The sequence below is a fragment of the Orycteropus afer genome, unplaced genomic scaffold (genome assembly GCF_000298275.1).
Source record: "Orycteropus afer afer isolate SDZICR_OR568_19922 unplaced genomic scaffold, OryAfe1.0 scaffold00018, whole genome shotgun sequence".
Lineage (NCBI taxonomy): Eukaryota > Metazoa > Chordata > Mammalia > Tubulidentata > Orycteropodidae > Orycteropus > Orycteropus afer.
Genome location: NW_006921605.1, coordinates 1,890,013 through 1,902,035, shown reverse-complemented (window position 1 = coordinate 1,902,035; position 12,023 = coordinate 1,890,013). Strand labels below are relative to the sequence as shown.

General features: G+C 57.4%; 1 protein-coding gene across 1 annotated transcript in view; it reads right to left on the bottom strand.

Annotated features, from left to right (window-relative positions):
- SLC38A10 (solute carrier family 38 member 10) overlaps positions 1-3,143 on the bottom strand; it is a 37,550-nt gene extending 34,407 nt beyond the window's left edge. The window contains exon 1 of the mRNA XM_042783570.1: positions 3,045-3,143. Within this exon, the coding sequence (XP_042639504.1) occupies positions 3,045-3,143 (99 nt within the window). The remainder of the gene's footprint in view (positions 1-3,044) is intronic.
- Between the last annotated feature and the right edge of the window lie 8,880 nt (positions 3,144-12,023).

Here is a 12,023-nt window from a genome sequence, read left to right as displayed (position 1 = left end):
ACGGAGACACACTGCAAACAGTCACACGGTGCGAATCACTCATGTGGCTTTTGTATCTTAATGTGGTAACAACACACACACCAACGTTCGCCTGCGTGACGTGGACGTTTCCAGCTCAATGACACTGATCACATTCCTCACGTGTGCCACCATCCTCACCATCCTTTCCGAGGATTGCACCACTGTTAACATCCACTCCGTGCCCCCAAACAACGCGTGTATAGCCCTGACAGCCCCCACCCCGCCCAAACAGAAGGCTCCAGCCACACTTCACACCCGGCCTGCAGGTGACAGCACCCAGCACTGGGTGCCAACACTTCCCCCAGCAATGTAAAACCTGTGCCCGGGGACCCTGCCTGTCCTGGCCCCTGCAAGTCCTGGGCATGTTCCGAACAACTACTTTCCCAAGTTCCTGCAGACGCCCCACTGTGCACCACCTTCTAGCCACCTGGGTCAACAGCTCGGAGTGGTGAACCCACTCTGGAAGGGAAAGATTACAGGTGACACACCTCTCTCATACGGCTAAACAGACAGGGAGCACGTGGCCCGACATGTATACCCACGAGAACGAACACAGGTGTTCACATAGCACCTGTGTGCCAGCAGTGACGGCGTGCTTCTCCCCCACCTCCAACCCTGCAGACACCCCAACGCCCTCCAGCAGGTGACAGCGTAAACCCACTGCGGCCACCGCCACAAGGGCCTGGGCGAGGGAAGCCAGTTGTGCATGTCACAGGGCGCCCCAGAAGCGCAGAGCTGCAGCAGAGGACTGCTCGCTGTGGCCAGAGGCGGGGGGCGAGGACGGAGGGGAATCTGGGGCGGCTGCTCGTCTGGCTGAGGTGGCGCCCTGTGACTGCAGGCATGTGTCCAGACTCACTGTCTACACAGTAAACAGGGTGCATTTGGGGCACGTCAGCCCACTGCCAGCTGCTGTCAGCTGGGTCCCAGCTCGTGGCAGGATCAGGCCGAGCACCGTGGCGTTTCACCGCCTATCCAGGCCTTTCCTCCCGGTCTGTCCCGGTCGGTCTGCTGATGCCTGATCCACACCCTGGCAACATGCGAGCCTCCAGGGACGGCTGGTGGCTGCACAGGGCTGCGCTGGCCGGGACTCGAACTCGGGTCTCCACCATGAAAGGCAAGGATCCCACCACAGAGCCAGCACTGCCCGCACGTAAACTACCCCTCGATAAATCTAAATTTTTAAAAGTGCCAAAAGTCCCTTAACAAAAAAATAAATAAATAATGGCCTGTCTGTCAAAACACTAAACACACACTCCCCAAACCCCCTGCCAACCTGCCCTGGGCTGCAGTTTGAGGAGGGCAGCAGGTGAAATGAGGGATTCCACAGAGAAGACCGAGTGCAGGGGAGAGCAGACCCGAGTCTCCCTGTGGCCTCCCGAGCAGGCCACTTGTACTGTTTGTGGTTCCTGCGCGCCTGGTTCCAGCAAGGCTACGTCCCTAGGGCCTGTCTGCCTGCTATTCTCTACTTCGCGGCTTCACTGTGGCACCCAGACATTCAAAGAGCACGGACAACCGCATCCCCTGGGCCCTCAAACAGATGTTAACGAGTGTCTCAACCACAGCGCTGTCTAAACCTGGCTGCAGTGGCACTTCCTGACAGCTGTGCAAGATGACAGTGATGCCCCGTCAACACTACACATCCCAGGAGGCAGTCTGCCCTGACCGCAAAAATCACAGTGCATGCTGGGACATGCAGCTGCTCCAGAAATACTGACTCCAAAGGCTCCAATGCAGATGCCGCCCCAGGGCCCCAGGAGCTGCCAGCTCCGCCTCCAGCCACCTGCTGCTGGCAACATCCTGGTCCTCACGCCCACACGCTGCCCACAGGCTCGCCAGCCAAGCCAGTCGGCCAGCTCTCACGGCAACTGTGGATGCGTCTCACCCAGGGCAGGCTGGAGGGCTGGACACGTGGCTGCCCAGGAAATTCTTAGTTCGGAAGACATTTCTGGGGTATTTTTATCCAAAAGGCACAAATATCAAAACCTCAAAGTGTTTGCTAATCACAGACTAAGCTAGTCGAAACCGATGTCACTGATCAATCTGGGCAGAAGTTGTCAACGGGGAACCTGACCTGCTGTGTCAACTTTCACCAAAAACACAGTAAAATACTACCTAAGAAAATAATAATTAACCTCTGCTAGCAGAGTGGAACTGCCCCAGAGGGTTTCCAAGGCTGTCAGTCTTCACGGAAGCAGACTGCCTCATCCTTTCTCCCAGAGCGGCCGGTGGGTTTGAACCACCAGCCTTTTGGTTAGCAGCCCAGGGCTTTAACTGCTGCACCACCAGAGCACCTTAGACAAGAGTCCAGTCAGCCACAAAGAAGGAAGGTGATATTCCACCAGCCTCCCTTTTCCCAAGTGCCGAATGCATGTGCGACTGTGAACAACGGAAACAGACGCCAAGCGAATTCACGCTTCCGAAACGGTCGCTTTCTTCCAGGGGGTGTTCCACGTTGGGATGCCACCAGCTTCTCTGTGCATCAGTTTTCCTCCACGGGAGGTAAATGAGCACAGTGCAGGGCAGTGGCCCCGCTTGGTGAATTTTAGCACCCTGAGCAGCTCTAACCAACTCCCCCTCTAGTTCTAAGGTTGGAGATGGGTCAACTGTGAGCTTTCCAACATCAGGGCAGTGCGCAGAGCTTGGAAACAAATAACTTCTGAATCCGCTGCTGTCTTTGACTTTGCTTTCCCTTGTGACACTTTGTCCTCGGCATAAAGTTTCTAAATGTGCACAACTTTCCACCGCTGGGTGAACGGTGCAGCCAGCTCGGCCCCTGGGTGAGTTTTTCGCGCCCAATTCTCTTCTGATTTCCGGTGGAGATTCCGGGGCAGCCAGGGTAACAGCCCAGGGGGTGCTGTGTCCGGTAGTGTCCTCTGGGGCCGCCACCCCCAGCCCTAGCTACACCGGCTCGGTGCATCAGAGGCACTTGAAAGTCCGGGTCGGGGAGGAGCCCTACCTGCGGCGCCCGCGGCCACCTGGCCCGCAGGGCACCGGTCCCATGGGCGGCCAGGCCGCGCACTCACCTGTTTGAAGCAGAAGGGCATGGTGAGGACACTAACGCCCACGATGCTGTTCACTATGTTGGTGATCAGCCCCCAGTTGGAGGCGGCGGCCGCAGTCATAGCGGGGGTCTGGGGCCCGGATCCAGCCGGTGCAAAGGGTCGCCGAGCTGGCCGGCCCTGCAGCGGCCGGGACGACGGTGGCGCTGCAGGGAGGGGAGGACTCCCAAGACCGGCTGCAGGACGACGCGCGCGGAACGCGGGGCTTCCTGGGCGCGCCGAGAGGCTGCGGCGGGCTCAGCCTCCAGAGTCCGCCGGGCCCCGCAGCCGCCGCATGGCCACCGCGGCCCGCTCTGCTCGAGGCCGCCTCCGCCTTCCCAAACCCACCCCCGGAAGCCCCAGGCGATGCCAGTTAGGGACACCTCAGCCCGGCTTCGCCACCTTCAGACACACACTTCCGCCTTCCGCAGGCGTCTTTGCCCGGAAGTGACGGAGGGGGCGGGGCTCGGGCCAGAAGGGAACTTAAGAGTGACGGTAGTGGGCGAGCGTGTGGGCGTGACTGGAGCGGGAGGCGGGGCTCGGACCCGGGGCGGAGGCGGGGCCGGGGGAGGGCTGAAGTGGGGCGGGGCGGAGCGGGGACCCGGGCTGGCGCTAAGCGTCTCTCTGAGTTGGGGTTCCCTGCTGGTTTTGGAGCGGAAGGACGCGGGCCTCCACTGTCACAGTGGAGGGCGGGCAAGGGGAGCGCTGCGCCTTTCGGAGAGCAGGGTCGGAAGAGCGGGGTTTGGGGATCTTGTTTCAGCAATTAAACCGTAGGCCCTGTTTCGGGGTATTCGCTCAGCTGTGCCCTGGGCACAGGGTGCAGGGCCCTTAACTGCTTGAGCTGACAGTTTAGCAACCTATTCGGAGAAATGGCCGTCTGTTTTACAAGTGAGACGCTGAGGCACAGAAAAATTTGGTCGCACAGCTTGGAGAGGAGCCCGAGGTCTGCTTCCAGGGGACAGTGCTCTTCAGAACAGCAACCAGAGCTGATACGTGGAGGGAGGAGGACACTTAACAGCTAAAGCAGCAGAAGGAATGCTGCCATAGGGCAGAAGAAGGACTGATGAGGCAGGAGAAATTCTGGAGGGCTTCAAGAAGGAGGTGGCTTCTGGGTTGGCCCTTGAGGGACAAGTGGGACTCCTTCAGGTATAAATGGAGGTTGGTGGGCAGAGAAGGACCCTCATACATACATGAACTTCTGGAATCAGCAATACTCACAGTGTATCTAGAATGAATGAATAGAGAGACCAGGCAGTTGGGTGGGCCTTCTCAGAAAGAAGTAAGCAATTTGCAGCAGACTGGCAGCGTGCACAGGGGGAGTGAAAGGCTCCCGGGAGAGTTAACATGGAGAGGAGGCCAAGTTTGAAGGCATATGAGGGATCTTGGGTTTCAGAGGCGAAGCTGAGTCCACGGGCCCTGGGCAGGGCGACCACTGGGGACGTCTCTGCCCCATCTTGGGGTCAAAGAGGAAGAAAAGGCGTACCGGCCTAAAGAGTGACGAAACACAAGGCCAAAATGAAAAGTACCTGCATTCCTCAACGTTTGTACGAATGGACGAGATGGGGTGTTCGGGGTGGTGTGGCCACAGACAATGCTCATATAAACAGAGTCATCCATATTCCCCTGACCTGCTTTGCATTAATTATGCATGAAATATTGTGCACACAGGATAGGAAATACACCCTCGCAAATAACACTAAGCACTCATTCAGCTTTAAAAACAGATGATTACCAGAAACTTAGGTACGCCCTATGGGTCCCTCCCTAGTGCCACCCCTCCCCCCTGCCCTCCTGGAGTGCACACTATCCAGATGTTAGCCATTCACTGTTCTTCTCCAAAGGCTGACCCCTGTGGGCACATCAGCAATGGCAGGGATGATTACATAACCCCCAATGTTCATTTACCTCAGTCCCGTGCACGTGGCTGCTTAGAATAAAGAATGCGCTTCCCAGCCTCCCTTGTACATTCTGACCAATGAGAAGCCGGCAGGGGCAAGTTCTAGCTTAATCTTTGCAGGGTGGGGTGGTCTGCTCCTCCCTCCCCCTTCCTGCATGCTGCTTCTGGGAACAGAGAGGGGTGGCAAGAAGCCGTCTTGGACTGTGCAGGCAAGGGCAGCACTGGAACAGAGATGAGCAAGAAGGCAGAAGAAGCCTGGGCCCCAGGACTCCGTTGTGGACCACAGCCACCGGCCTACCCTCTGGGCTGCGACGCAGGAGAGAGGCAAAGTATTTTGTTTAAGCCACTGACATTTCAGACTGTTTCTCTCAGCCAGATACAATGGTGTATTGATTGGGGTGGGCGTTCTTCTGTTTTTACTTCGACACCATGGAATTAGACTTTATGTGTTTTCCGTAACTTCTGTTCTTCACCCGCCTTTAGGTTTCCAGGATTTGCTGTGCTATTCCTTGTGCTTGGAGTGGTTCACTTCACTGCCCTCTGGAATGCAGTGAGGAGGCCTGGTGGCAGAGCAGTTAAACTGAAAGGTTGGCGTTCGAACCCACCAGCTGCTCCTTGGGAGACGAGAACGGGTGATCTGCTTCCGTAAAGATTACAGTCTTGGAAACGCTGTGGGGAGGTTCTGCTCTGTCCTACAAGGTTGCTGTGAGTTGGAATGTCTGGAGGGCAACAGGTGTGGAATTCCACTGTTTAAATGCTATTGTTAGGTGCCCTCCAGCTGACTGTAACTCAGTGATCCCGTGTTTAATGACAAAACACCGCCTGGTCCTGCACATGCCTCCAACAGCCAACGTGCTTGAGCCCCTCGTTACAGTGCAGAGTACAAGTATCCAACCTCCTGTTACGGATTCCTTAGTTATTTCCAATCATGGTCCAGTGCATTGCTTTCATATGGCCTTTCTAGCTGCCCACAAAAATGATTGCTTGGGACTATGCAAATAAGCTGCACAAAGCTCCTGCGGGGCTTCGACAGTGACTATGCAAATAAGGTACCTATGGCCTACGACGGCAATTGGTCTGTTTTGCCATCCAGCTAGGTGTGAAAGAGCCAATCCCGCAGAGGTTCAGATGGATCTCACCACCATCAGTAAGAGCTGGGAGGAGAGCATGTGCTTTGGACCTGGGGTCCCTGAGCCAAGGACCTCCTAGGAGACAGAGAGCTGTAACACTAAACACAGTGCGCGATGCATGAACAGCCAGAACCGGGAGCCTGACGTGCGATGACTGCTGGGTTTCCCGGCCCACAGAGCAAAGCGGCTGCTGTGGGCTCGCTGACCTGCGGAGCAAGGGAGCTGAGCAACTTGGGGCAGGAGGCTTCCTGGCAGAGTGGACATGTGGGCACTTATCAGTGGAGCTACAGAACTGTCACGCTTGCCCGGTCAGGACACGGGCCAAGAGTGAGGCGTGCCCACGGTCCCAGTGAGGAGGAGGTGAGAGCTGTCCCGGTTGGAAGCTGTCCTGAGTAACAGACTGTCCCCTGTTCCCTGAGGTGTTCCTGCTACTTCCAAGTGGATATTGAGCCTGATTTGTGGTCTGTTACCTCCCTAAGAAACCTTATAACTCTGACTATGGTCTCTGAGGTCTGTGCGGCCATTGCCATGAATTATTGAACCCAGAAGAGAGCAGAGAGTGCTATGGGGGGACGGCTGGGCTCAGAATCGGTGGGAAGGCCGGAGAGCACAGGTGTGCCGCCTCTACCTCAGGGGAGCAGCTTGGGCTGTTGCTGATTCTCACCCTCCCCTTGAAGTTAGAGGACTTACGCGCTGCCACGTCATCAACAGTGACGCAGGAACATTAGTAGGAGATTCGGTAACGTCTCTGAGTTATAATCTCTCTAAGGTCAACCCCGGGAGGTGGAATTGCAGATGCAAACGTGTGCGTACTTTTAATCTGCCAAAACTGTTCTTCAGAGCAGGTAAAGGCACCCTTGTTGGTTTGCTTCAGAAATCGGCAAACTTTGTGTCAAGAGTCAAGGAGTAAACATTGTCTGTTCTGTGGGCCATACAGTCTCTGGCACGGCTACTCCCTCCTGCTGTTGGAGAGCAAAAGCAGAGACAACACGGAAACAAATGAGCACGGCTCTGTTCCAATAAAACTTTATTTACACAAACAGGTGGGGGGCCAGATTTGGCCTCAGATTGAGGCCCTCTGCTCTACGTTGTCACAAACACTTGGTATGATCAGTTTGTCCAATCTGGGGACTCAGTGGAACTCACCAGCTCCCGTTTCTGTCGGAAGTCCGGTAGGATTTCATGCGACTAAATCAGGGTGTTGGTGGGCTTCCCTCCTCTCTGGAAGCTCCAGGGGAGAATCCATTTCCTGCTCGTCAGTTGTTGGCAGAATTCAGCTTCTTGTTTTTCTTGCTGGTTCCTGTGTTCTTGCTGGCTGCAAAGGGGGGGGCATTCCTGGCTCCTCAAAACTGCTGTGTTCCATGGCTCAGGACCCCCTTCCTCCGTGTCCAAAGCAGTGGTGGCAGACTGAATGCCCACATTGCACCTCTCAGACCAGCCAGGAAAGGGTCTCTGATGCTCAGGATCAGCATGCTTACGCTGGGCCTCCCCGGCTAACCGGCATAGTCTCCCCACCCTGACCCCAGCCACATCTGCAAAGTGCCTTTTGCCATATGAGGTGGTAGACCCACAGTTCCAGAGACTCAGGGGCAGACGGCTTTGGAGGCCTTATTCTGCTGAGCGCACCGAAAGCGAGGCAGGAAGAACGCAGGAGCAAGGCTGGGTGCCATTGCATCCCACCAACGGGTGCAGTTTGCCCCTGGTGGCACTAACGGTTAAGCCCTGGGCTGCTAAGCACAAGGTTGAAGGTTCAAATACACCCAGCGGTTCCAAGGAGAAAGACCTGGCAGTCTGCTTCCGAGAAGATCACGGCCAAGGAATCCCTGGGGGCAGTGCCACCCGGCCACGTGGGGCTGACAGCACACAGCAAGCACAGTACTGCGTTCCCTGGGCTCAGTGGGTCCCTGCAGCGAGGCTCCCCTTTGCTCCTGTGTAGCCAACATCACCTGCAAGGGTTACTTTGAAACTGAAGATCCTGGTCCTTGCCAAGCTTGCAATTTCCTGTTTATTGACACCACTGTGGACTCCTGGCTCCCTGTTTCATTCAACGGCTCAAATCTGTTACTGTCGTTTATTTTCACACTCAAATTATCCCATAGTTGGCTGATGAGAGCCCCTTCCGCTGGCGGCTGTGTCCTTTTGACGCTTCCCCGTCATTCCTTGAGCCCTTCCTTGCTTTCGGGCCCAATGTGTCCAGGCTTACTTTTGTAGTTTGCCTGCCCCAGCTGGGAGTCAGTCCTTTCTCCCAGGAGCCCTGGCCCCTTTCACGGAGACTGTAATTAGAAGCCAAGGTCTGGGCTGCAGGTGTGCTCCTTGGTTCAGGATGTCGCTGCCCCAGGCGCCCCCCAGTGGACAGAGCTAGGGAGTACACGTGTAAGTGTGTCATGGTTAAGTCTAGGTTGATTTCTGAGTATCTGTATGTACTGAGGGAGCTCTGATAGCATAGTGCCTAAGGCACTTGACTGCTAACCAGAAGGCTGGTGGTTCAAACCCACCAGCCACTCCTCGGAAGGAAGGTTGGGCAATCCTACTTCTGTAGTGATACTGCCTCGGAAACCCAAGGAGGGGTCGCTATGAGTCGGGGCCGACTCGATGGCAAATAACAACAACAACGTATGTACTGAGGGAGCTCTGGTAGCATAGTGCCTAAGGCACTTGCCTGCTAACCAGAAGGCTGGCGGTTCAAACCCACCAGCCACTCCTCGGAAGGAAGGTTGGGCAATCCTACTTCCGTAGTGATACTGCCTCGGAAACCCAAGGAGGGGTCGCTATGAGTCAGGGTTGACTCAACGGCACGTAACAACAACAACGTATGTACTGAGAGCCATGGTTCACACAGACACCTCCAGTTCCAGTCCAAAGTCACAGGGTTCACCCTAGCTTTGACTCCCTCCATATCCGTAATCATATCTCCACTGCTGATGGCCCTGCCCCATTGACACCCTCCTCCTTACTCAGACACCCGCACCTGGACACCCTCCCCACCCCTCACCCCTACCTCTGGCCTGCCCCTCCCAAAGGTTTTAGGACTGCATGTGAGGAAGGGATTAATACAACGTGTACCTGCTCCCACACATCACTGCTCCCCCAGAGCTGTGTGACCCCAGGCAAGTTAATCAATGTCTCTGAGCCTACACAGGATCATCCACCGCTGTGACAGCAGCTCTAAGGACAACACCTTCCCATTAAGTCACTGGAGATGACCATTGTGGGCAGTGTGGGCAGTGTCTAGAGAAGGGGAGGACAGGGCTGGAACTTGGCTCTGCCTGTCACGGGGTGCCTAGACCTCAGGCAAGTCTCTCTGAGCCTCGGTCTTCACACAGGTAGGGCTGCTCACACCCACCTTGCTCCTCAGTTTTCTCATCCATAAAGTGCGGATAATAATACCACCTGGCACATTTGTGGTGTGGATGGATGACCCTTCGTCCCACATTGGCCGTGAAACATGGGACGTGTCCAGTCCCTCCTGTGTCTGGGGCAGGACTGGATTTCCCCATCGCCCCCTTCTCCTCCCTCCCACCCCTCATCCTGCCAGCACCCAACCCCCACAAAGCACTGTCCACACCCAGCCTGTGATTGGAGCTGTCTGGGGGCCACCAGCCCATTCCAGAGAGGAGGACACAGGAGGGAGCTGGGCTCTTAGACTCCTCGGAGGTGGGCAGTTAGGGACGAGGAGGCTGCAGCCTGCCTGGCCCTCGGGGCTTTTGCATGTGAGTAGAGTGGAAGATACCCGTGCTGTGAGGCTGTGGATAGCAAGGAGACCTCGTGAGCAACCCCCCACTTTTCTACCCGTGTCCCCGACTTCCAAACTGGAGGCATGATCTGAGGCCAGCATGGCCCCTTGGCAGCAAGAATCAGGGACCCAGGTGGACTGAAGGAGCTCTGATAGTGCATAAGGCGTCTGACCGCTAACCGGAAGGCTGGCGGTTCAAAGCCTCCAGCCACTCCTTGGAAGGAAGGTTGAGCAATCTACTTCCGTAGTGATACTGCCTTGGAAACCCAAGGAGGGGTTGCTATGAGTCGGGTCTGACTCGATGGCACACAAAACAATAGGTGGACTGGCGAAAACACGGCACCAGGGTGCCAGCTACTGCCATGTGGCACATGGCTGCTCTGCCCAGGACGCCCTCGGGGAGCCACACTTTCGTGGCCCCACAAGCAGGAGCTGAAAGTCCACCCCAACTCAGTTGTTGGGTTGTCACCCCCACACACACACCTTCCCCTCTGCCTTGCAAGACTCCTCCCTCTGGGCTTTCTGAATTAGGACAGTCTTGGAGCTAGTCCCTACCCCCCACCTCCAATGGCCCCCAAGGCCAGGGTGGTGTCAAACGGATGGGGGGCAGCCCAGGCCCAGGGCCTCCCCGACACTCCCCTCTCCCTGTTTATGTAACCCCAGAGCCATAAAACTGACAACACCTCCAGCAGACAGGGCTGGATCTAATTTAGAATCCTCAAACCACAGCTGGGCTGGCAGGCCGGGCTGGCCGTCGTCAGATTACACAGCGCGATGGATTCCACCGCCACCCCTCTGCCAGCACCCAAGGCCACGTCGGAGGGCGGCGCCACGAACCTGGGTCACAATGTCATTCCCCCTGGAGGGCAAGGTCCAGGCCTCACACGCCCCATGGCTGCCGCCCGGGCCCCTTGGCCCTGACCTTGGTTTCCTGGGTGGGGGTGAGGGCAGCAGGTCTTGACCGGGTATGAGAAGGGAGGGGATCCTGGCCCCCCGACACAGTCCTGGGTCTTTCAAAGCTTGCTGCCCTGTTTATTTCATTTCTCCCTTTGAGAAGGGGGTCCTGGGGGCTCCTCTTCCTAGGCTCACTGCCCTGTGGGAGATGTCCACGAGGACACCCGGCTCTGCACAGAGCTGGGGCTTCCGCTGAGGGCGGACTGGCCAGGGAAGGCATTGGGAGCACCCTGGCTGAGCCGTGGATGAACGCTGCTGGCCAAGGGCTTTCCTCAGGGCTCACGTCCACCTGCTGTCCTCCAGTTCCGCCTCAAGGGGGCGAAGTCGGGGGGTGTCACGGTCCAGATGGCAGCAGAAGGGAGGACCGGAGCTCCTCCAGGCACCTGGGCTGAGCTGTGGCAGCCGGCAGGCGTCTGCAGGGCCCTGGAGTTTGGCTGATCACTGCTCCGGCAACTGCTCAATATATCTGTGACAGACGAGACCTCTGCTGGAAACACCACTGGCTGCAGCCCTCCTCCCCACACACCAACCATCCCGGCCTGCAAGGCCCCCACCCAAGCTCCAAGTCCAGGAAGACCCGGAGGGGCGGGAGGCCTAGGGCCCTGGGATACTGGCTTTGACCCAGTCAGGCCAGGGACCACCCCCACCCCGCCACACGCTCACCCAAGGTCGGGGCTGGCACTCTCAGCCAGTGACACCCAACTCGTTGGCCCTGGCCATGGTCCCCCTGCCTGCTCAGGGCTCTGTCCTCCTGAGCAGGACCTGGAGGGTCCCACGTCCCCCCGGCTCTGCCAGCCCTAGCCTCTGGCAGCAGTCAGGCAGGGAGCCAGGCTGAGACCCTGCACACACCCCACCCTGCTCCCTGCTGCCACTTCCTGCCCCAGAACCTTCCAGTTGTGTGGCCAGCAAGGGGGCTGAGGCCTCACTCGGCCCGAGCACCTGGACGGACCTCCACTTCCCCAGACTTCAGGGAACAAGGTGATCTGGCAGCATCTGTGTGTGGCCCTAGTCACACGGGGGTGGGGGGTGGGAGGGCACCCCAACAGCAGTGGGCTTCAGCTGAAGGGTAAGCAACAAAAGAGCAGTTCCAGCTCTGGAAGGGAGGGGGCAGCAGAGAGGGCCTGTGCCCTGGCTGCGAGCCTTGCAGCCTGCGCAGGTGCCTGGAGGGGCAGCTGCTGGCCAGGGCGGCCTGTGGAGGCATGCCTTTGGGTCCTTGCCCACCCCTCGAGCCTGTTCAGCTGGACCACCCA